Source organism: Amblyraja radiata, chromosome 6, assembly GCF_010909765.2.
Source record: "Amblyraja radiata isolate CabotCenter1 chromosome 6, sAmbRad1.1.pri, whole genome shotgun sequence".
In the NCBI taxonomy this organism is placed as follows: domain Eukaryota; kingdom Metazoa; phylum Chordata; class Chondrichthyes; order Rajiformes; family Rajidae; genus Amblyraja; species Amblyraja radiata.
This window is the reverse complement of record NC_045961.1, coordinates 40,160,949-40,186,400: the sequence shown is the minus strand read 5'-3', so window position 1 is coordinate 40,186,400 and position 25,452 is coordinate 40,160,949. Positions and strand designations below refer to the sequence as shown.

The following is a 25,452-nucleotide window of genomic DNA, read 5'->3' as shown; positions in this document are numbered from 1 at the left end:
CTTTTGCGACGGGGTCTTCCAGCGATTTTTCGTTAATAATTAACTAGGCTGAACGTCTTCGATTTGAACAGCCTAGAGAAAATCGCGTTTTAAACCCGCCCCCTCTAAACGGCGCCAAAATCGCGCACACCCGCAGCGGCAGATTTTCAAAGACGCTTCAGGTAGGCTTTGCAACATACCTACAGTATGGTTCGACTTACCTGTAGGTGGACTGAATGATGGAGGTGAAGCCAACGTCAATGTGAGGAAGCCGAACAGGGGCACAAGAATTGAAGATGTCATTTTCCTGCAATGATTATTTAAAAAATTAAAAAATACCCTGATGGGAAAATATTCATAGAATGTTTCATGCAAATCGACTACTTACAGCTTCTCTTGAGGAGAGATTCAACACGTGAATAGTAAAAACCAAAAACAAGGATAATAAATTCTAATCTGGCAGCTTCTATGTCCTCCACATCAAACCATATGGCATCCCAGGGATTCCACTCGACTGAACTGAAAATTTTCTGTCTCCTTTATCAATAATCATAAAACGACTAAGCAGCTTCAAACAGAATCTGATGCACCAGTTAAATTAAATTGGAGAAGTCTGAACTGCAGACGAAACATAATTTTCTCAGGAAAAATGACTCGCTTTGGGAGACTGTAAATTGCAGGTTGTTGAGGATGCAAAACTGAAATTAACTTTTCAGAATATATTATTAAGGAATGTGGGTGCCACAGGCAAGGGAGTATTGAAATCCCTCCTTAATTCTCATTCTGAATCTGATGGTGAGCAGTTTCCACGAAACCACACCCCACCCTTACCATATACACATGGACATACAAATACATGCATAAAGATGCACAAACACACAGTTAAAGACACAGAAACATTTACACACACACACACACACACACAAATTCTGCTTTCACTCCATCTACAAGTGTGAAGGTGACACTCAGCATAGCGAGCCAGATCTCAAGCAAAAACTAAACGGAATACAAGAAGGAAATAGAGAGTTTAGTAGCATGACGACAAGACCCCAGACAAGACAAGCGTTTGTTGGCACTGGGCTGGAGTTTAGAAGAATAAGGGGGGAAGACCTCATTGAAACGTACCGAAGAGTGAAAGGCTTGGATAGCGTGGATTGGAGAGGATGTCACCACCAGTGGGAGAGTCTAGGACTAGAGGTCATAACCTCAGAATTAAAGGATGTTCCTTTAGGAAGGAGACAAAGAGGAATTTATTTAGTCAGCGGGTGGTGAATCTGTGGAATTCTTTGCCACACAAGGCTGTGGAGTCCAAGTCAATGTATATTTTTAAGGCAGAGATAGATATATTCTTGATTAGTACGGGTGTCAGGGGTTGTGGGGAAAAGTCAGGAGATTGGGGTTAGGAGGGAGAGATAGATCTGCCATGATTGAATGGCAGAGTTGACTTGATGGGTCCAATGGCCTAATTCTGCTCCTATCACATGACCTATGATACCACCTGTCCCTCAAATTTAAAATAAAGCAGTTGGTCTTTGACTTTGAGTTTGGAATATACGGCCCTGTCTGCATCAATAGTGCTGAGGTGGAGATGATCAAGACCTTCATGTTCCTTGATGTAAACATCACCAACAACATATCCTGGTTCAAACACATTGACACTATGGTAAGAATGCACATCAATATCTCTACTTCCTCAGCAGAAGACTAAGGAAATTTGTCATGTCTCCAATGATCTACCAAAAGCACCATATAAATGATTCTATCTGGATACATCTCAGTTTGATGTGGCAAATATTCTGCTCAGGAGTGCAAGAATCTGCAGAGAGTTATGAACACAGCCTCATACATCACACAATCTAGCCAACCCTCCTCCCACTGACTCCATCTACACTTCACGCTGTCATTGGAAAGCAGCCAACATAGCCAGGATCAATTACAAGCCGGTCATTCACTCTTCTCCTGTCGGGCATAAGATAGAGATGTTTGAAAGCAATTACCACCAAATTCAAGAACAGCTTCTTCCCTGCTGTTATCAGACTTTTCATTGGACCACTATTAGGATGAATTCCCGATCTCCCAATCGATCTTGCTGTAATACTATATTCTGCAATCTGTTTATTTTCTATTTTATACTGACGGGTGGACTCAAGTATGGTATGAAATGCTTAGATAACAAGCAAAACAACCTTTGTCACTCCATCTCAGTAATTAAACCAATACCAAAACACGAACTCACGCACATACACACACTGTAGCCTTTCCGATGAAGGTTCAAAAGGGAAAACCAACAACACTGAAAGACAGGTGAAGGTCAGCATGGTGTAATACTTGCAGGCGGTGGTTTTCCCATTCCTAGATAGTAGGAGTTATGTGTTTTGGAGATGCTATTTTAGCTTTCATACAATATATAAATGGTACGCACTTCAACATGGAAGTGAATGTTGGGAAGATGAATGGGTTTCAAACAAGTGGGCTGCTTTGACCTAGTATGCGTTGAATCTCGAGTGTTGTTGCGGCTGTACTGACTCAGGCAAATGGAAAGTAGCCTGTCATAATCTGTAAAGGTAAAAAGATTTATGTGTGAGGATACACAAAAATGCTGGAGAAACTCAGCGGGTGCAGCAGCATCTATGGAGCGAAGGAAATAGGTAACGTTTTGGGCCAAAACCCTTCTTCAGACTGATGGGGGGGGGGGGGGGGGGGGTGGGGGCGGGTAGAAGAAAGGAAAAAGGAGGAGGAGCCCGAGGGCTGAGGGAGAGATAGGAAGGGGAGGAGACAGCAAGGACTAACAAAATTGGGAGAATTCAATGTTCATGCCCCCAAGATGCAGACTCCCCAAGCGGAATATGAGGTGCTGTTCCTCCAATTTCCGGTGGTGCTCGCTCTGGCCATGGAGGAGACCCAGGACAGAGAGGTTGGATACAGAATGGGAGGGGGAGTTGAAGTGCTGAGCCACCGGGAGGTCAGGTTGGTTAATGCGGACCGAGCTGAGGTGTTCGGCGAAACGATCGCCAAGCCTCTGCTTGGTCTCACCGATGTAGATCAGCTGACACCTAGAGCAGCGGATGCAATAGATGAGGTTGGAGGAGATGCAGGTGAACCTCTGTCGCACCTGGAACGACTGCTTGGGTCCTTGAATGGAGTCGAGGGGGGAGGTAAAGCGACAAGTGTAGCACCTCTTGCGGTTGCAAGGGAAAGTGTGAGGAAGTGACAATGCCTAACATTTGACACCTTCACAGTGCAATATTTTTGTGGATCCCCCAGTTAGGTTCCTGGTCAATGGTTATCTTCCCAAAGAATTTTGACAGAGGACAACTCAGCAATATTATTCCACTGACTATCAAGAGTATCACATGATTTGACTCTCTCTAGTTGGGTCTAGTCATTTGATTAGCACTTCAGTGAGATGAATGAATTTTCCCACAGATTGGCCCATAATTTAGTGTTTACCAAGGGTTGCTCCATGCAGGAATGGACAGCTTAATTTGCTAAAGACTAGAGAATGGAATTAAACATTCATCATCAATGAACAGCAGGCAGTGAAGAAGGCGAATGGTATGTTAGCATTCATAGTAAAAGGATTTGAGTATAGGATCAGGGAGGTTCTACTGCAGTTGTACATGGTCTTGGTGAGACCACACCTGGAGTATTGCGTACAGTTTTGGTCTCCTAATCTGAGGAAAGACATTCTTGCCATAGAGGGAGTACCGAGAAGGTTCACCAGACTGATTCCTGGGATGTCAGGACTTTCATATGAAGAAAGACTGGATAGACTCGGTTTGTACTCACTAGAATTTAGAAGATTGAGGGGGGATCTTATAGAAACGTACAAAATTCTTAAGGGGTTGGACAGGCTAGATGCAGGAAGATTGTTCCCGATGTTGGGGAAGTCCAGAACAAGGGGTCACAGTTTAAGGATAAGGGGGAAATCTTTTAGGACCGAGATGAGGAAAACTTTTTTCACACAGAGAGTGGTGAATCTCTGGAATTCTCTCCCGCAGAAGGTAGTTGAGGCCAGTTCATTGGCTATATTTAAGAGGGAGTTAGATGGGGCCCTTGTGGCGAAAGGGATCAGGGGGTATGGAGAGAAGGCAGGTATAGGATACTGAGTTGGATGATCAGCCATGATCATATTGAATGGCGGTGCAGGCTCGAAGGGCCGAATGGCCTACTCCTGCACCTATTTTCTATGTTTCTATGTTTCTAACATCCATATTTCTGACCTTACAATGGAAGTCACTGATGTTGCAACTAAAAATGTCTGGCACGAGGGCACCATGAGCGAAACGCTCAATGGGCGAAATGGTGCCGAGGCAGCGGAGCTGCTGCCTTACAGCATCAGAGACCCAGGTTCAATGGAGTTTGGAAGGATGAGGGGGAATCTTATAGAAACATATAAAAGTATAAAAGGACTGGACAAGCTGGATGCAGGAAAAATGTTCCCAATGTTGGGCGAGTCCAGAACCAGGGGCCACAGTCTTAGAATAAAGGGGAGGTCCTTTAAGACTGAGGTGAGAGAAAAACGTTTTCACCCAGAGAGTTGTGAATTTGTGGAATTCCCTGCCACAGAGGGCAGTGGAGGCCAAGCCGCTGGATGGATTTAAGAGAGAGTTAGATAGAGCTCTAGGGGCTAGTGGAGTCAAGGGATATGGGGAGAAGGCAGGCACGGGTTATTGATAGAGGACGATCAGCTCGAAGGGCCGAATGGCCTCCTCCTGCACCTATTTTCTATGTTTAATCCTGACCTCAGCTGCTGTCTGTATGGAGTTTGTATGTTCTCCCCATGAATCTGTGGGTTTTCTGCAGCTGCTCCGGTTTCCTCCCACACTCCAAAGACGTACAGGCTTGTTTGGTAAAATTGTAAATTGTCCCCAGTGTGTGTAGGATAGTGTTAGTGTGTGGGGATTGCTGGTCGTCATGGTCTCGGTGGGCCGAAGGGTCTGTTTTCGCACTGTATCTGTAAACTAGACTGAGGAATTCCTCCGGAAGCATTTTGGGCTGAGATAATTTACCTCCAACAAACACAACCATCCTCATTTGTGTGGGATAACGACTTCACAACGTGAAGAACTTACCACTGGATTCCCATTGGTATCAGATTTTCATGACTTCAATTCTGCAGGAATACAGTACTCACCTCAATGCTACATTGATGTCCAATTGAGCTCTCAAGAGTCTGATGAAGTCTGGAGAAAAGTCCAAGCTGAAGATCAATGAGCCTTAGATAAGGATTAGATAAGGATCGATAAGGATTGGTGCGAAAATGTCACTTGATAATGCTAACAACCACAACTTCCACCATTTACTTTCATATTCAGAGTAAACTGACAGACTTGTAATTGGCTGAATTGGATTGGTCTATTTTTCTATCGGCAGAAGAAACCTGGACAATAGTCTAGTGTTGGGGGAGATGCCTGTGAAGTAACTGCACTAGGACAACTAGGCTTGAGGCGTAGCTTGTTTTGGACTTCACCTCTTCAGCATATCAGCTGGTGTGGTCTATAATCATTCTCCCTTTATAACCAGTAAATGAGTTTGTATTATTCTTTAGTCATGCCGGGCAATTAAAATGCTTTGTGATAGTTTAATTTTCTGCCATTTTCATGCAAGGTATGAATGATAAAATTATTTTCTGACAAATTAATCTAAAATAATTTTAAAGGAAACCTTTATTTGAAACTGTCAGATCGTGCAAAATTATGACAGGTACTAATTTCAGACATAATGGGGGAAAATTTGTTTTTTTAAACATTCCTCAGCATGATTTGCAGCCACATCATCAATTTGGTCAAAGCAGAAACTGAAGTATCAATGAGTCATGCTCTCCAGGTGCAAAAATAAAATGTAGATACAGGGACACAAGAGGCTGAAGATCTGCAGCTTAAAACAAACTACTGGAAGAACTCAGCAAATCAAGACAGTCAGAATCTTTTTTCCCCAGGGTGGAAATGTCCAACTCTGGAGGGCATAGGTATAAGGTGAGAGGGGGAAAGTGGAATAGAGATGTGCGGGGCAATGTGTATTTTGTACACAAAGAATGATAGAGGCTTGATACGTATTGCCAGGTGTAGTAGTGGAGGTAGATACCAGAGCAGGCACGTACTCAGGGTAGGCAGTCAGTCGGCTTTAAAAAAAATTGTAATAACCGCGCATGCGCAGATTGTTCTCCTCTCCGTAATCTGTCAGTCGACATAAAAAAATCTTTAAAAACCACGCTTGCGCAGATTGTTCTCTCCAGTAGGCAGTCAGTCGACTTTTATAAAGTAATTTGTCTTCAAAAGCCTTATCTCTTAATAAAGTACAGGTGCACAATCTTTTATCCGAAAGCCTTGGGACCAAACACTTCTCGGATTTCGGAATTTTTCGGATTTCCGAATGGAAGATTTTTAGCGTAGATTAGGTAGTTAGCGCGGGCGGCTTGAAAAGTCTGGAGCGGCTGCCTCCTCCCCGGAGATCGGGGAATCATTGTAAAACATTGCTTAAATGTTAGTCAGTTAGTTTGGAGGGATTTTATGTGGTGGGGGGGGGGTGAAGGGGGAAACTTTAATTCTTAGTCCCCTACCTGGTCGGAGAGGCGGGGAGCGGGCAATGCCTTACCGGGTCGCCGTGCAGTAAGCTCCGGAGCGCTGTGGCCGCCGACACCCAACATCGTGGAGCTGGGGGCTGCGGGCGTCCGGCCGCGGGCGGCGCCGGTTGGAGCTCCGACCCCGGCAACTCTACCCCTGGCTGCGCGGCGCTCCAAATCCAGCGCCGCCCGCGGCCGGACGCCCGCAGCCCCAGCTCCGCGAAGTTGGGAGTCGGCGGCGGCGCAGCGCTGGGATACCAGCGGGGAGCGGGCAATGCCTTACCGGGTCGCCGTGCGGTAAGCTCCGGAGCGCTGTGGCCGCCGACACACAACATCGCGGAGCTGGGGCTGCGGGCGTCCGGCCGCGGGCCGCGCTGGATTTGGAGCACCGCGCAGCAAGGGGTAGAGTTGCCGGGGTCGGAGCTACAACCGGCGCCGCCCGCGGCCGGACGCCCGTAGCCCCAGCTCCGCTTCACCCCCCCCCCCTTCACATAAAAGCCCTCCAAACTAACTGACTAACATTTAAGCAATGATTTACAGATGTTTAAGTGTCTCCCCGGTCTCCGGGGAGGAGGCAGCCGCTACAGTAGTACAGACCTGGGTTGACCATGGGTCGTTTCGGGTCAAGTTTGGCGCGAAACGCGAGCTTTGGTGTGCAGACGATATCCTGGAAAAAATGTCCGGTTTTCGGAGCTTTTCGGTTTCCCGAACTCCGGATAAAAGGTTGTGCACCTGTATTTAAAAACATATAGCTCAAAGAAATTTACTTGCCACATTATTTGTACACAAACTCCATTCTTCTCTTTGTCTCTTATGATACTCTTAAGATAATGACAATCCATGTTTGAAATACCACCAAGAAACTTGCGCTGTACATGCGCAGTATGCTACGCAGCACATGCACGCAGTCCACGGTGCAAAGGCAGAATTTCAGCTGCGTTCATAGACTGTTGTCATTGACGGCTTGAAGCAGCGTCGACAGCATGTGAGCTGCACATACGTCCGCGTGTTACATGTGCTGCGGATGAAAGGCACGGGAGAATTATGCCTACTTAAGAGATCGATCTCTTTGGTAGGCATAATTCTCCCGTGCCTTTACTATTTATAATTCATAATTACCATTTTATAATTTTAGTCAGGGTAGGCACTGCCTACCTTGCCTACCCTGACGGCACATGCCTGTACTAGAGTGGTGTTTAAGAGGCTTTCAGATAGGCACATAGAAGTGCAGAGAATAGAGGGACATGGATCATGTACAGGCAGATGAGATCAGTTCAACTTGGTATTATGTTTGGCACAAAAATTGTGACCCTCAATTTTAGATACCCTCCACTGATAAGAGAAGGATAGCCCATATTTCATAGTGAAATAGCACAGCTCAGTGTCCGTCACATGCCAGTAATAAAAACTTTGAAAAGCACTCAACATGCCAGTGCACCCAGTGTAGTTAATCCTGGGGTTGGAAATGTATCGCAATACACGTCAATTACAAATGGTGCAATTCTGCCACTCAAAGAACTTTCATCTCCTAAAGAGATAGCTACAATTTGAAATATCTCTCCAGGACTTGAAACAAAGGCAATGTTACAATTTCATTTTGTGTAAACTCAGAAAGTTACAGGATTCCATCCACAATGATACAAAGTTGCATAGCAGAGATTGATCCCACTCCTAGACCAACTGCTATGATTTTTAGATTTGGACCAGGATTTAGTTTCTGATATATCATTGAAATTCTAGTTAACTTAAGAGATAAAAGTCGTGAAGAGCCTCTCCAATGGATTTGTAGTCTTGTGCTCCATATTACTATGTCAGAAACAAATATTCTACCCAATTTAGGTAATCAGTAATCCTGGAGTCCCCATAATAATCAAGTAAATTGCAGGAGAGTTTGGTTCATTATTTATCATTTACACATTTCAAGTATGTTTATTCTTGTGTTAAGATAGATTCATTTGATATGAAACTTCAGAGGAGATGGAGTGGAGCAGCAAAGTGTGATTGAATGAAGGATGAGTATGATCTCATTGTATATTTCAGCCGTGAGATTCTGTATAGCCTACTGGTCATTTGCAGTTAACCTCAGGAGATAAAGGAATGGTGGCTGAAGAGAGGAACAGAACAAAATAATTGGTGTTATTTTGTTAGGGTAATTGTTGATTTAAATTGGACTAATGTGCTGCGACTTTAACTGTAACAGACCGCATTTCCCATGTGGGACTGGACTTAAAACAATCTTGTTGTCGGGCATTTATACTAGGAATTTCAATTCAGAATACACATATATTTCCCATCACATAATTTGATTCAATACATGTAACTACAGTTCCAGTTTATTCCTCACGTGGCTTTTCCTGGCTCATTGCACTCAGAAGACTGCTCTGTAATGTCTTGCGACTGTCTTGCAGTAGTTGAGCTGTTGCCTTAAGGGCCTGTCCCACTAACGTGTCCTTGGCACTCAAATTACGCAACATCCCACGAAGGTCGCACGCGACTTTATTCGACCGCACAGCCGTCTGGAGCGCGTGACGTCATTTGAAGACGGACACAAAATGCTGGAGTAACTCAGCGGGACCGGCAGCATCTCTGGATAGAAGCAATGGGTGACGTTTCGTGTCGAGACTCTTCTTCAGTCTGAAAGAATGTTCTTGACCTGAAACGTCACCCATGCTGCCGGTGCCGCTGAGTTACTCCAGCATTTTGTGTCCGTCTTCAATTTTCTTGGCCCCGCTCTGGGAGTAGAAATAGGGGCAGATCCGTACTGCAACGGTCGTGAGCCCCAGGCCGACCTCGGCGATCGTTTGCCTGCTTCTGCTGCTGTTGGAGGTGAGACGTTGTGTCGCGCCAGGGTCTTGGGCCTGTCCCACTTTGGCCGTCAGTGACGCGACAGGCTGTTGGCACGCGAAGATTTTGTTCGCTATAAAAATTTCGGAGTCCCGCGCGATGTCGCGCACAACTACATACCCTTCCATGCTTCTCAGTGGGATCCAATGCCCGTGCACCTCAACGCGACGGCGAGGTCGCGTAATTTGCGTGCCAAGGACAGGCCCTTTATACGTGCTATCTGCGTGTGGTTTGCATATTCTTCCTGTGGCCACATGGATTCCCCTTGAGTTCCTCCCTCATGCTAAAGACGTGATGTTTGGTAGATTAATTGACTATTGCAGCAAAGTGCCAGGAGAACATATGCGGATTTAATGGGTATGTGAGAGTAGGATTCGGGATGATTGAGTTGACGCTGACTTAAACAACTATGAGCTGAATGCCCTCCCACCATGTTATGAAAACAAAGGAAAGGAAAATATACCAAAAATTGAAAGTTCAATCCACATCATTTTTCATTTGCAAATACTATGCAAAATGTTTCCAGAGTGAAAGTACATTCAGAGTCAGTGGTTAAGATCAGCATCAGTAGATGTGTATTTTTTTTTCATTCAGAAGATATCTGATATAAATAGCCATCCCACAGATAGTGCTGATGCATTCAGTTAAAGGTTATTCTTAACAAATTAGGTGTTGATCTATTGTGTGATTCACTGACATTGATTTGGGCCAATTATGGCTAGTAATTTTTGACAGTGATGAAAATATATCATCCTTTTTTCAAATTTGTTGAAAGGTGTTAATAATTTATATCCTTCAATTTTTGTAAATGCTGCACTGGAAAATAAAAGACGTTACATCTATATTTCAATTACTTAGTTTTACAAGAAATAAACCGTCTCAATTGTAACACTTGCACCTTGGAAAGAAGATAATATGTTCAAGTGCTACACCTGTTTTGTGCATTTAATTTGATTGAGTTTTGTATCTTGATGCCCTCAATATGTCCTCTCATAGGACACCACCGGAGAGACCTTGCAGAGATGCTCTATGCTGCTACCCACATAAAGAAAGGTCATAATTTGGTCATACACTTTTGACTATGTTGCTCTCTGTTGAAGGCTGACATTTGGCCAGAGAGGAAATTTAGTACAGGCAGAAAGGAAGTCATTGTTTGTTTTTGTTCCAAAATCTGCACATTATGTAAGCTTGAGACTGTAAACATTTAGTCCACTATTTTATTACTAAGTGTGTCAGTATTTATTTTAGACAAACATTCAGCCGACTAATAGATAATAAACATAGATAACAAGTTATGGTGAAAATTTCTAGGCTACTTTATGAGTTAGTTAGTTGACAGGAAGGGTGTCCTGAGTGACCACATCTGCAGAGATGGCATCATTTCAGATCTTGCTAATGCAGACTCACGGAGTTGGAAACAGTATGAATTGTGAATGTTGGGTCTAAACCTTTGCCATATCTTGTGGAAATCGGAACTCTGTAGGTGTGAGTGATGGGGTGTTACAGTGGGTGCACATTTCAGATCTTGCTGATATAGACTTATTCTGTTGCATACACAATTACTCGTAAGGTATTTGATCTTTGGGTGTAACCTCTTGCCATATCTTGTGGAAATCAGAAGAATGTAGGTGTGAGCAATGGTGTATATCCATGCATGCACAATGTTTTTGGCTTGTAGGATATACAGACAATCCAAATAATTATGTGAAATTTGATTTATTTTAGCCATTTATAACCAGACATTCTTAGTCATGTTTTTGAGGACATAAGTGATGGAATTTATAGCAGTTTTCTTTCAGTTCACGTTGTGATCGAGAATTCTGAATGGTCCCCCCATTTCAGGGCACCATAATGTTTGGGACACAGCAATGTCATGTAAATGAAAGTAGTCATGTTTAGTATTTTGTTGCATATTCTTTGCATGCAATGACTGCTTGAAGTCTGCAATTCATGGACATCACCAGTTGCTGGGTGTCTTCTCTGATGATGCTCTGCCATGCCTGTATTTAGCTTATGCTTGTTTTGGGGGCTATTCCCCTTCAGTTTTCTCTTCAGCAGAAAAAGGCAATTGGGTTCAGATCAGATGATTGACTTGGCCACTCAAGAAATAACATTTCTTTAGCTGTGAAAAACTCCTTTGCTGCTTTCGCAGTATGTTTGGGATCATTGTCTTGCTGTAGAATGAATCGCCGGCCAATGAGTTTTGAGGCATTTGTTTGAACTTGAGCAGATAGGATGCGTCTATACACTTTAGAATTCATTATGCTACTACCATCAGCAGTTGTATTGTCAATGAAGATAAGTGAGCCATACATGCCCAGGCCATAACACCCCCACCACTGTGTTTCACAGATGAGGTGGTATGCTTTGAATCTTGGGCAGTTCCTTCTCTCCTCCATACTTTGCTCTTGCCATCGTTACACGTAAGGAATTTGATCTTTGGGTCTAACCTCTTGCCATATCTTGTGGAAATCGGAAGAATGTAGGTGTGAGCAATGGTGTATATCCATGCATGCACAATGTTTTTGTGCTTGTAAGATATACAGACAATCCAAATCATTATGTGAAATTTGATTTAATTTAGCCAGACGAGCCCATTATTGCTTTTGATTCTTCAGTCTGAAGAAGCGTTTCGGCCCGAAATGTTGCCTATTTCCTTCTCTCCATAGATGCTGCTGCACCCGCTGAGTTTCTCCAGCACTTTTGTCTACCTTCTATATACAGTGCCCTCCTTAATGTTTGGGACAAAGACCCATCAAGGTACCGCAAGGCTATGTGCTGAGACCCCAGCTATTTACATTATATATTAATGATTTGGACGAGGGAATTGAATGCAACATCTCCAGGTTTGCGGATGACACGAAGCTGGGGGGCAGTGTTAGCTGTGAGGAGGATGCTAGGAGGCTGCAAGGCGACTTGGATAGGTTGGGTGAGTGGGAAAATGCATGGCAGATGCAGTATAATGTTGATAAATGTGAGGTTATCCACTTTGGTGGCAAGAACAGGAAAGTAGACTATTATCTGAATGGTGGCCGATGAGGAAAAGGGGAGATGCAATGAGACCTGGGTGTCATGGTACACCAGTCATTGAAGGTAGGCATGCAGGTGCAGCAGGCAGTGAAGAAAGCGAATGGTATGTTAGCATTCATAGCAAAAGGATTTGAGTATAGGAGCAGGGAGGTTCTACTGCAGTCGTACAGGGCCTTGGTGAGACCACACCTGGAGTATTGTGTACAGTGTTGGTCTCCTAATCTGAGGAAAGACATTCTTGCCATAGAGGGAGTACAGAGAAGGTTCACCAGACTGATTCCTGGGATGGCAGGACTTTCATATGAAGAAAGACTGGATAGACTCGGCTTGTACTCGCTAGAATTTAGAAGATTGAGGGGGGATCTTATAGAAACTTACAAAATTCTTAAGGGGTTGGACAGGGTAGATGCAGGAAGATTGTTCCCGATGTTGGGAAAGTCCAGAACAAGGGGTCACAATTTAAGGATAAGGGGCTCGCCCCCTCCGCGACGAGTCCCTGCTCTTTTAGGACTGAGATGAGAAAAACTTTTTTCACACAGAGAGTGATGAATCTGTGGAATTCTCTGCCATAGAAGGTAGTTGAGGCCAGTTCATTGGCTATATTTAAGAGGGACTTAGATGTGGCCCTTGTGGCTAAAGGGATCAGGGGGTATGGAGAGAAGGCAGGTACAGGATACTGAGTTGGATGATCAGCCATGATCATATTGAATGGCGGTGCAGGCTCGAAGGGCCAAATGGCCTACTCCTGCACCTATTTTCTATGTTTCTATGTTTCTATCATTTATTTATGTGCCTCTGTACTCCACAATTTGAGATTTGTAATAGAAAAAATCACATATGGTTAAAGTGCACATTGCCAGATTTTACACAAAGAATGATAGGGGCCTGATATGCATTGCCTGGGGTAATAGTGGAGGCAGATACTAGTGGTGTTTAAGAGGCTTTTAGAGAGGTACATAGAAGTGCAGGGAATAGAGGGATATGGATCATGTACAGGCAGATGAGATCAGTTTAACTTAGTATTATGTTTGGTACAAACATTGTTACCCTAAGGGCCCGTTCCTGTGCTCTACTGTTCTATGTTCTATCTGTGTGACGAAAGGAATGGTCGGCATTTCAGGTCAAGATCCTGCATCAAGACTGAGAGTGTAGAGGGAGGGGTGAGCCGGAGGCTGAATGGTGTTAACAAGCAGAAGAGCAAGGGAAAGGAAAGAGGGAGAGCAGTGAGAGGGGGATTTGGACAAGTTCAGACTCAAATGTTACACCTGCATAGACTCCAGGATCTAACAAAATTATGGATGTTGTCTAAACTAATTGGAGCTTTTCGCTGTCAGAGGAATTATAAGATAAATAAATCACTCTCTTGAAGAGAAGAGGTGGAGTTAGTGAAAAAAACCCTCAACTTTTCTGACAGCAGTACATATGACGCAAGAATTGTACATAAAAACTACCAATTCTTTCCCTTTCTAATTACTGCGAATTGCAATATTTCAATTTTAGCTACCCCCTACTGATAAGAGGAGAGCCCATATTTCATAGTGAAATAGCACAGCTCAGTGTCCTTCACATGCCAGTGCTAAAAACTTTGAAAAGCACTCAACATGCCAATGCACCCAGTGTAGTTAATCCCGGGGTTGGAAATGTATCGCTATCTCACGTCAATTACAAATGGTGCAATTCTGCCACTCAAAGAACTTTCATCTCCTTAAGAGATAACTACAAATTGAAATACCTCTCCAGGACTTGAAACAAAGGCAATGTTACAATTTCATTTAGTAAACTCAGAAAGTTACAGGATTCCATCCACAATGATACAAAGCTGCACAGCAGAGATTGATCCCACTCCTAGGCCAACTGCCAGCTATGATTAATAAGTGCAACGCATTGTCCTCTGTAAAAAAGAACACTGCCTAAAACAAATATGCGGGTGATATACGTGTGGAACCTGCCATATGGAATGTATAATCAGGAGTTCCAATATCCCTTCCTATTTGAACATAAGACATAGAAGCTGAATGAGGTAACTTCATTTCTTCAACCTACTCCAACGTTTAAGGTTTTCCACCTCAAGTATCATTTCCGTGCCCCATCCTCATAATTCTTGATTTTTCCAAGATCAAAATCTATTGAGTTTGGCCATGTTCATAATTCATAGGAGCAAAAGTAGGCCAATCAGCCCTGAGATTACTCCGTCATTCAATCATGGCTGATCTATCTTTCCCTCTCAACCCCATTGTCCTGCCTTCTCCCCATAATCCTTGACATCCATACTAATTAAGAATGTGTCAATCTCCATCTTAAAAATACCCATGTGCTCTCCACAGCCACCTGTGGCAATGAATTCCACAGATTCACCACACTCTGACTGAAGAAATCCCTCCTCCTCTCCTTTTTAAAGGTGTGGCCTTTCATTCTGAGACTATGCCCCATGGTTGTAGACTCTCCCACTAGTGGAACATCCGCTCCGCATTCACTCTATCCAGGCCTTTCACTATTCGGTATGCCCGGACCCAAAATGGTGCTTGTCCATTCCCTCCATGCCTGCACCCAGTTACTCTCCAAGAATGCTGCCTGAAGTTACTCCAGTATTTGGAGTTTTCCTCAAAAATCTGATTTATTTGATTGGATTGATCAATCAGAGCTATATTGATCTGTTGTGAACCCACTTCATGCCTTTGCCTCCACAGTTCTGTGTGGTGGAGATTTCCAAAAATTCAGCATCCTTTGAGTAACAACGTCTATCTTTGTTTCAGTGCTAAATGCCTATCCCTTATCTTGAAATGTTGCCCAAAATCCATCATACTTTAGCTAATGATAACACCCTCCTCCCGTCTACTCGGCCGATCCCTCTATTATACTTTTTTAATGTTGCCATCATTCATTTATCTTCTTCATATTTCAGCCACACCATCTCAGGAAACGCAGCCAAATGCAAAGTGCAAGTGGAACTCAATCCATCAGGTAGCATCGCTGGAGAGAATAGACAGACAACGATTCAGGTCAAGTCCTGACCTGAAACACCATCTGAACATTCCCTCTATAGATGTTGCCTGACCTGCTAAGTTCATCCAACACTTAGTTTTATTCAAGATTCCAGCATCTGCAGCTTCCTGTCTCTCAGGAAACTCCATGCAGATATAACCTTCAGGCCGACCGCTGGGAAGGAAAAGGCTGTGGTGAGAGACAGGAGCTAAATTATCATGATCTTCGACGCTGTCGCTAACATTGTGTGCCCCACCATACCTAATACTTAAATCCATAAGACTATCAAAACATTATACGGAACCATCTCCAGCAGCTCATTCATTACAGCTACCACCCTTTGTGTAAACAAGTTGCCACTCAGGTTCCTATTAAATCTTTACCCCCTCCCCTTAAACCTATATCCTCTAGTTCTTGATCTCCTACTCTGGGTAAAAAGACTGTGCACTTACCCAATCTATTCCTCTCGTGGTCTAATTATGCATCATTCAATTTCACTGATCGTTCTTATGGACCGGTTCTCAGTCAAACTAATATTTGGAAGAAGGGTCCCAAACTTAAATATCACTCATCCTTTTTCTCCAGAGATGCTGCCTGACCCGCTGAGTTACTCCAGCACTTTGTGTCTATCTTCAGTATGTACCAGCATCTGCAGTTCCTTTCATCACAAAATACTGTCGTCCTCTCTGTCAGAGCAATGAGTTTGGACACTGTTCAGTTTCTAATTAAAACCATAGCATCAAGTACAATACTTTTGATTTTAATGAAATTTGAAAATATCAAGTCAATTATTATCACAGCTATGACCAGACAGTTGCAGGAAGTTGGACTGGTACTTAAAAAAAAGATATACTGAAGCAATCCTCATACTGAATTTTACAGGACTGAAAATGATATAATCCCTGATAAGATTTGAAGATCTGGTCAGTGGGGGGGCGCTGCGAGCCGGCAGCCCTGCCAGCAGCGTGTTAGTTTTTTCTACTTTTTTTATTTTTTTAGTGTTGCCTAATGTGTGTTTTTGGTGTCTCCCTGTGTGTCTTGTGTGGGTGTTGGTGTGGGGGGGGGGGGTAAAGGGGGAAACCGCTTTGGTCACCTCCTCTATGGAGAGGCAATTTTTTCCATGTCGCCTCCCCTATGGCCTAACATCAAGGATCGGTGCAGCCTTTCCTGGAGACGTGCCCGGGGCTTCAGCAGCGGGGGACTCTCGTCGCGGAGCGGGCGAGCCCTCGCCGGGGGTCGCCAGAGGGGAGCGCTCCATTCGCTGGCCCGGTGGGGAAGCACTGATTCTGGACTTACCGGGACTTTACCTTGTCTACTCATCTGGACGCCTGCAGCGGCGGCTGCGGAGAGTTGAGATCCCAACCATGGGGGAAAATGGAGGAGGACTGGCCAAATTTTAGTGCCTTCCACCACAGTGATGAATGCTGTGGTGGATGTTTGTGTTAAATTTTTATTGTGTTTTTGTGTGTTCTTTATCATTGTACCGCTGCTGGCAAATTCATTTCACTTGCACTTTATGTGCAAGTGACGATTAAAACAGATATTGATATTGAGATATCCATATTTTCACCATTGATTAGCAAGGCATTTAAGTCTAGAGAGCAGTATTAGTCTGAATTTTATTTTCAATGGAGATGCCAAGATTAAAAAAATGAACAAAGTACAAATGAGAGTAAAGCAAATTTATTGAGCTTGGTAAAACAAAATTCTGTGGTAACACAGCCAGACCACAAAAGTAAATTACTTTTGCATACTTCATTATTTCCATTCCGTTTTACAGTTACTGGAAAGGCCAACTGACCTAAATCTGTTCCCGCATTTCATTGCGCAACCAATTTAGGTCAGTTGGCCTTTTGAGCCTGTTTTGCTCCATCTGCCTCCATCACAGATCGTACAGTACTTTTGCTGAACAAAAATGATCGTAGAGGATAATGTGAATTATTGAATTAGTGATTCACCAAGCATACAGTGCCCTCCATATTGTTTGGGACAAAGACTCTTCATTTATTTATTTGCCTATACTCTACAATTTGAGATTTGTAATAGAAAAAAATCATGTGTAGTTAAAGTGCACATTGTCACATTTTAATAAAGGCCATTTTTATACATTTTGGTTTCACCATATAGAAATTACAGCAGTGTTAATACATAGTCCCCCCATTTTAGGGCACAATAATATTTGGGACACATGGCTTCACAAGTATTTGAAATTGCTCAGGTGTGTTTAAATGCCGCCTTAATGCAGGTATAAGAGAGTTATCAGCACCTAGACTCTTTTAAGTCAAGACTAAAGACTTATCTATACTCCCAAGCCTTTCCTGTGTGAGGGCTACATGTATATATGTATGTAGTCTGTTTTGTTGTGCTATTCTTATAACAAACGAGAGTTGTTTTTTAAATGTGCTATATAAATAAATGTGACTTGACTAGTCTTTCCTCCAGTCTTTCCATCACCTTTGGAAAATGTTATTGCTGTTTATCAACATGAGGACTAAAGTTGTGCCAATGAAAGTCAAATAAGCCATTATGAGACTGAGAAACAAGAATAGAACTGTTAGAGACATCAGCCAAACCTTATGCTTGCCAAAATCAACTGATTGGAACATCATTAAGAAGAAAGAGAGCACTGGTGAGCTTACTAATCACAAAGGGACTGGCAGGCCAAGGAAGACCTCCACAGCTGATGACAGAAGAATTCTCTCTATAATAAAGAAAAATCCCCAAACACCTGTCCGACAGATCAGAAACACTCTTCAGGAGTCAGGTTTGGATTTGTCAATGATCACTGTCTGCAGAAGACTCCATGAACAGAAATACAGAGGTTACACTGCAAGATGCAAACCACTGGTTAGCCGCAAAAATAGGATGGCCAGGTTACAGTTTGCCAAGAAGTACTTAAAAGAGCAACCACAGTTCTGGAAAAAATGTCTTGTGGACAGATGAGACGGAGATTAACTTATATCAGAGTGATGGCAAGAGCAAAGTATGGAGGAGAGAAGGAACTGCCCAAGATTCAAAGCATACCACCTCATCTGTGAAACACGGTGGTGGGGGTGTTATGGCCTGGGCATGTATGGCTGCTGATGGTACTGGCTCACTTATCTTCATTGATGATACAACTGCTGATGGTAGTAGCATAATGAATTCTGAAGTGACTGACTGAACTTTATTTATAGAGCACTTTAAAAACAACCACTGTTGCAACAAAGTGCTGTACATGACTAATCATAAACATAAAACAAAACAATAAAAAATTAAAAGACTGTAAAAACAATAAAAAAACAATAGAAACCCTAAAACACGAGCAAAGTCTCATGCAGGGTCGAAAGCCAAGGAATAGAAAAGGGTTTTAAGACTAGTTTTGAAAATGGACAGTGAAGGGGCCTGTCTAATGTGCAAAGGTAGAGTGTTCCATAATGTCGGAGCAGCAACAGAGAAGGCTCTATCCCCTCTGAGCTTCCGCTTAGACCTCGGTACCTCCAGGAGCAGCTGATCAGCTGACCTGAGGCACCGAGTAGGAGCGTAGGGATGAAGCAGCTCAGAGAGGTAAGGCGGGGTGAGACCATTTAAAAATTTAAAAACAAATAAAATAATCTTAAAATGAACTCTAAAGTACACAGGCAGCCAGTGGAGGGAGGGCCAGAATAGGCATTATGTGCTCCCTCTTACGTGTTCCAGTTAATGTATAGATGCATCCTATCTGCTCAAGTTCAAACAAATGCCTCAAAACTCATTGGCCGGCGGTTCATTCTACAGCAAGACAATGATCCCAAACCACTGCTAAAGCAGCAAAGGAGTTTTTCACAGCTAAAGAAATGTAATTTCTTGAGTGGCCAAGTTAATCACCCGATCTGAACCCAATTGAGCAAGCCTTTTTCTGCTGAAGAGAAAACTGAAGGACACTTGCCTCCAAAACAAGCATAAGCTAAATACAGGCCTGGCAGAGCATCACCAGAGAAGACACCCAGCAACTGGTGATGTCCATGAATAGCAGATTTCAAACAGTCATTGCATGCAAAGAATATGCAACAAAATACTAAATACTAAAATACTAAACATGACTACTTTCATTGGTGTGTCCCAAACATAATGATGCCCTGAAATGGAGGGACTGCTCAAAATTCTCGATCGCAATGTGAACTGAAAGAAAACTGCTATAAATTCCATCATTTGTGTCATCAAAAGCATGACTAAGAATGGGCCCGTCTGGTTATAAATGGCTAAAATAAATCAAATTTCACATAATTCTTTGGCTTGTCTGTATATCCTACAAGCCAAAAACATTGTGCATGCATGGATATACACCATTGCTCACACCTACATTCTTCTGATTTCCACAAGATATGGCAAGAGGTTAGACCCAAAGATCACAAACCTTACGAGTAATTGTGTTTTCAACGCAATAAGTCTATATCAGCAAGATCTGAAATGTGCACCCACTGTAACACCCCATCACTCACACCTACAGAGTTCCGATTTCCACAAGATATGGCAAAGGTTTAGACCCAACATTCACAATTCATACTGTTTCCAACTCCGTGAGTCTGCATCAGCAAGATCTGAAATGATGCCATCTCTGCAGATGTGGGCACTCAGGACACCCTTCCTGTCAACAAACCTACTCATAAAGTAGCCTAGAACTTCTCACCATAACTTGATGTCTATGTTTATATATCTATATATCTATTAGTCGGCTGAATGTTTGTCTAAAATAAATACTGACTCACACTTAGTAATAAAATAGTGGACTAAATGTTTACAGTCTCAAGATTTTGGAACCAAAACAAACAAGGACTTCCTTTCTGCCTGTACTAAATTTCCTCTCTGGCCAAATGTCAGCCTTAATCAGAGAGCAACATAGTGAAAGTGCATAACCAAACTATGACCTTTCTTTATATGGTTAACAGCATAGAGCATCTCTGCAAGGTCTCTCCGGTGGTGTCCTATGAAAGACATATTGAGGGCATCAAGATACATAACTCAATTAAATTAAATGTACAAAATAGGTGTAGCACTTGAACATATTATCTTCTTGCCAAGGTGCAAGTGTTACAATTGAGCCGGTTTATTTCTTGTAAAACTAAGTAATTGAAATATAGATGTAACGTCTTTTATTTTCCAGTGCAGCATTTACAAAAATTGAAGGATATAAATTATAACACCTTTCAACAAATTTGAAAAAAGCATGATATATTTTCATCACTGCCAAAAATTACTAGCCATAAGTGGCCCAAATCAATGTCAGCGAATCACACAATAGATCACCACAAAATTTGTTAAGAACAAACTTTAATTGAAAGCATCAGCACTATCTGTGGGATGGCTATTTATCATCAGATATCTTCTGAATGAAAAAAAAACACATATCTACTGATGCTGATGTTAACCACTGACTCTTTCTGAATGTACTTTCACTCTGGAAACATTTTGCATAGTATTCGCAAATGAAAAATGATGGGGCTTGAACTTTCAATTTTTAGTACATTTTCCTTTCCTTTATTTTCAATACATGTTGGGAGGGCATTCAGCTCATAGAGTTGTTTAAGTCAGCGTCAACTCAATCATCCCTTTATATTCCCGAATCCTACTCTATCTCGCATACCCATTAAATCCGCATATGTTCTCCTGGCACTTTGCTGCAATAGTCAATTAATCTACCAAACATCACATCTTTAGCATGAGAGAGGAACTCAAGGGGAATCCATGTGGCCACAGGAAGAATATGCAAACCACACGCAGATAGCACGTATAAAGGGCCTGCCCCACAGGTGATTTTTTCGGTGACTAGGGTGTCGCCACATGGTCGCGGGGTGATGCCTGTATGGGTGTGTTGTCTCCTCAAGTCACCTAAAGGGCCGTAATTTTTTTCTTGTCACCGCTGGAATTTGAAATTTTCAAAACCTTTCGAGGACTGTGGGCTTGACGTAGCTTGTCTTCTCCTGTCATAGGTGCTGTCATAGGTTGTCGCCAGGATAATGCAGGTTGTCGCCAGGTGATGTAGGTTGTCGCGGGGTGATGACGTCGGTGAATTCCATTGGCGACTACCTACGTCAACCTGCTTCAACCGGCGACAGGCACTGGCATCAAGAGGAGTCACTTGGTGACTTTTGAAAAAAAAAAGTGTGTAGATCCATGTGATCATGCGTAGAGAGTGCGCAGACATTCACATTTTTTTTGTTAGCAACGGTGAACATCGCAAAATGGCTCCGTGAAGAAGGAAGGCGCAGTTGCTACTGGAAGGAAACTGGGTGATCACATTGTTTCGGCGGCCAACACGACGTGAATTCAGTTGTTGCCGACAGGGTCGTTGCTTGTCACGGGTGGACGTAGGTTGACTTCGGTTGTCGTAGGTTGTCGCCTGTGTGGTCGTAGGTTGTCGTATGTGTCGTCGTAAGTTTCATAGGCGTGGTCGTAGGTGGACGTCCTACGTCGCGAAGAATTGAGTCGCTGGTTGTCATAGCTTGACGTCAACTAGGTGGTAGGTTGTCGTAGACATTGTCGTCGGGGGTGGGGGGGGGGTCCAGTAGACGTTTTTTCAGTGACCTGCTACAACTATGCCTGTCGCCAGCAGTCACCGAAGAAAATCGCCTAAGTGGGACAGGCCCTTAAGGCAACAGCTCAACTGCTGCAAGACAGTCGCAAGACATTACAAGGCAGTCTTCTGAGTGTCATGAGCCAGGAAAAGCCACGTGAGGAATAAACTGGAACTGTAGTTACATGTATTGAATCAAGTTATATGATGGTAAATATATGTGCATTCTGAATTGAAATTCCTAGTATAAATGCCCGACAACAAGATTGTTTTAAGTCCAGTCCCACATGGGAAATGCGGTCTCTTACAGTCAAAGTCGCAGCACATTAGTGCAATTTAAATCAACAAATACCCTAACAAAATAACACCAATTATTTCAAGTTCTGTTCCTCTCTTCAGCCACCATTCCTTTATCTCCTGAGGTTAACTGCAAATGACCAGCAGGCCATACAGAATCTCACGGCTGAAATATACAATGAGATCATACTCATCCTTCACTCAATCACACTTTGCTGCTCCACTCCATCTCCTCTGAAGTTTCATATCAAATGAATCTATCTTAACACAAGAATAAACATACTTGAAATGTGTAAATGATAAATAATGAACCAAACTCTCCTGCAATTTACTTGATTATTATGGGGGCTCCGGGATTACTGTTTACCTAAATTGGGTAGATTATTTGTTTCTGACATAGTAATATGGAGCACAAGACTACAAATCCATTGTAGAGGCTCTTCACGACTTTTATCTCTTAAATTGACTAGAATTTCAATGATATATCAAAAACTAAATCCTGGTCCAAATCTAAAAAACAGCGTCCTGTTTGTGTAGCAATTTAGATTGCAACCTGTTCTCTTGAGTATTTTCTGCCTGCCCACTGCATGTCCTTCTCCTTACCTGGTATCAAAGAGAAAATATCCCTGTGAACTGCTGACTAAGAATACAAACCATTTGGTTCCTATTTGGCTGATCATCAAGGCATGATTCTGTAATTCGTTCTGGAGGTGGTCAGCAATGCAGTTAAAAACAGGAGCAGCCCGTTAATCGAGCTTCCCCATGCTAACTACAGCTCCCCCAATATTTTTACAGTTCCTATAACTTGTTTCAAAGGCAAAACATTACATTGACTCAGCAAACAACACAATGCTGGAGGAATGTCAGGAAGGAAACATTCTTGCAAATATCAGCAAGATGATATTTACTTACAGTGAATCATCACATAGCTAGATAGGGCTCTTAAAACTAGCGGAGTCAGGGGATATGGGGAGAATGCAGTTACGGGGTAATGATTGGGGATGATCAGCCATGATCACATTGAAGGGCCGAATGGTCTACGCCTGCACCTATTGTCTATTTTCTTAGAAGTTTTAAATGTAAATTCACCAATATTTTCCACGTTTTCTTTGGAAACAAAATATTCCAAACTTTAGCTTAAGATTGGTATTGTGCAATATTTTAATTGGTGTCAGCAGGATTTCATAAACACAGCTACTAATAAGTAATATCTTGCTTCCCTTTCTCCGATGCATCGTAAGGAAACAAGGCATAAATAAAATTAAATTAAACAATAACAAAAGAAATTGGCTTCATTGTTGACATACTCACCATCTGGTATAATACAATATATCTGTGGGGAAAAGCTTCTCTAATCTGGATCCCATTTCCTCCACAGAAACAGAATTTCCATGTTTACAGATTCAAATAAACACCCTTGATGTTCCATTCATGTTTTTGTTAAATATTATACAACAACCACATATAATATATACCATAGAAGAGAACTGAATAGGATTTATTAAAGAGCAAAAGCACTCTTACATGTATAGAGTATATACCATCCAGAAATTGTGGAATTATTAAGAAGGAAACAGAGGCCTTGGAAGGAGTGTATAGTTGTCAGTGATGCCTGGATTTCAAGGATGACATAACAGAGTATGTCCGTGCAACTTCTTGGGTGGCAGTGTACCTTGTGCTTATCACTTCCGAAGAGTCCTATACTGGAAGTTGGACAATTTTATACTGGACAATTTTTACATTTATCAAGCCAATTAACCTACAAACCTGTAGGTCTTTGGAATGTGGGAGGAGAAACCCCACTAAAGTCACGGGGAGATCGTACAAACCCGTAATCGGGATCGAACCCGGGTCTCCGGCGCTGCAAGCTATAAGGCAGCAACTCTACCGCTGCGCCACCGTGACCACCGTGCATCACCTTTGGGCAGAGCACAAGGAGATCAATGCAAAGTGTAGAAAGGTGTGTAAGAAGGGTCCCGACCCGAAACGTTACCTATCCGTGTTCTCCAGAGTTGCCGACTGACCCGCTGAGTTCCTCCAGCACTTTGTGCCCTTTAGTTTCAATGCAAAGTGTGTGGGGAGGCGGGCGCACGTGCACCCTGCCTCGCGCTCCCGGGCCAGAGCTCGGGGATCCCACGAGGGACCTTCGCTCAACTCTTTCACCACCCGCTGCAAAACGCCAAAACAACCCGCTGTCTATTTTGCTAAAACAACGCGCCTCCCATTCACAGCCACTTTGCAAAAAGCACGATGCGGATTCCCTCGGTTCCTCAGAAACACCGAACAACAATTACAATATCGCTCCCTAAACGTTCACTTACCTTGCGCTGCCGGAGCGGTTGTCTCTGCGGGAAAGGGCGAGACTGCAGCCCGGAGCCCCCGTCCGCCGCTGACACGAACGGAGATTTCGCAAGTTTCTTTCCTACACGTCAGCCGCTGCGCCTCCCCTTTCCCAGGCTGGAAGCCGGAGCTGTCACAAGGTCTGTCGTGGCGAAGCCGCCCGCCTGCGTGCCGGGCGAGGTGAGTCCGCCCCCGGTCTGCCCGCTCGCACTCAACATGACTTATCCATAGGGGTTTCCATCATTGCCAATCTTAACCTGATTTTACAAACCTTTAATTGCGTTTCACGCGACTTTTCTGCTTGATATTTACCCCAGTTTGACACAATTACATTTACTTCGGGTTAGAACAGTAAACGCGAGTTAAATAGTCGAAACAAAGAACTGTAGATAGTAGATAGACAAACACAACGTGCTGGAGTTACTCAGCGGGCCAGGTAGCATCTCTGGAGAAAAAGGATGGGTGAGGTTTCGGGTCGGGACCCTTCTCCATTATTTTTCTCCTGAGATGCTGCGTGACCCGCTGAGTTGCTCCAGCACTGTGTCTATCTCGGTACAAACCAGCATTTGCAGTTCCTTCCTCCACAATGAACTTTCAGATGCTGTTTCTTCAAGGAAAGACACAAAATGTTGGAGTAACTTGGAGTGCTGACAATAGTCCAGGACATGCATGTTTCTGTTAAGAGTGCAGGGCAAGGCAGGTGGGCTAAAACCCCTGTCCCATGGTACGAGTTCATTCCAAGAGTTCTCCCGAGTTTGCCCAGGTTCGAACTCGGAGATTTACGGTAATGGCCACTCGTCGGTACTCGGGGCTCACGTAGACATTTTTCATCATGTTGAAAAATCTTCACGAGTCTTCCCGTGCTTACCTGCCGTTAGCGAGT

General features: G+C 43.2%; 1 protein-coding gene across 2 annotated transcripts in view; it reads right to left on the bottom strand.

Annotated features, from left to right (window-relative positions):
* The window catches only part of LOC116974279 (interleukin-1 receptor type 1-like), a 42,595-nt gene extending 17,926 nt beyond the window's left edge, over positions 1 to 24,669 (bottom strand). Inside the window, exons 1-3 of one of the 2 annotated variants that reach the window (XM_033022594.1) lie at positions 24,551 to 24,669; positions 5,117 to 5,198; positions 201 to 286 (exon numbers count right to left, since the gene is read on the bottom strand). In XM_033022594.1, the coding sequence (XP_032878485.1) occupies positions 201 to 282 (82 nt within the window). In that variant the 5' untranslated portion in view covers positions 283 to 286; positions 5,117 to 5,198; positions 24,551 to 24,669. The remainder of the gene's footprint in view (positions 1 to 200; positions 287 to 5,116; positions 5,199 to 24,550) is intronic. The other variant, XM_033022595.1, reaches the window with a different exon arrangement.
* Between the last annotated feature and the right edge of the window lie 783 nt (positions 24,670 to 25,452).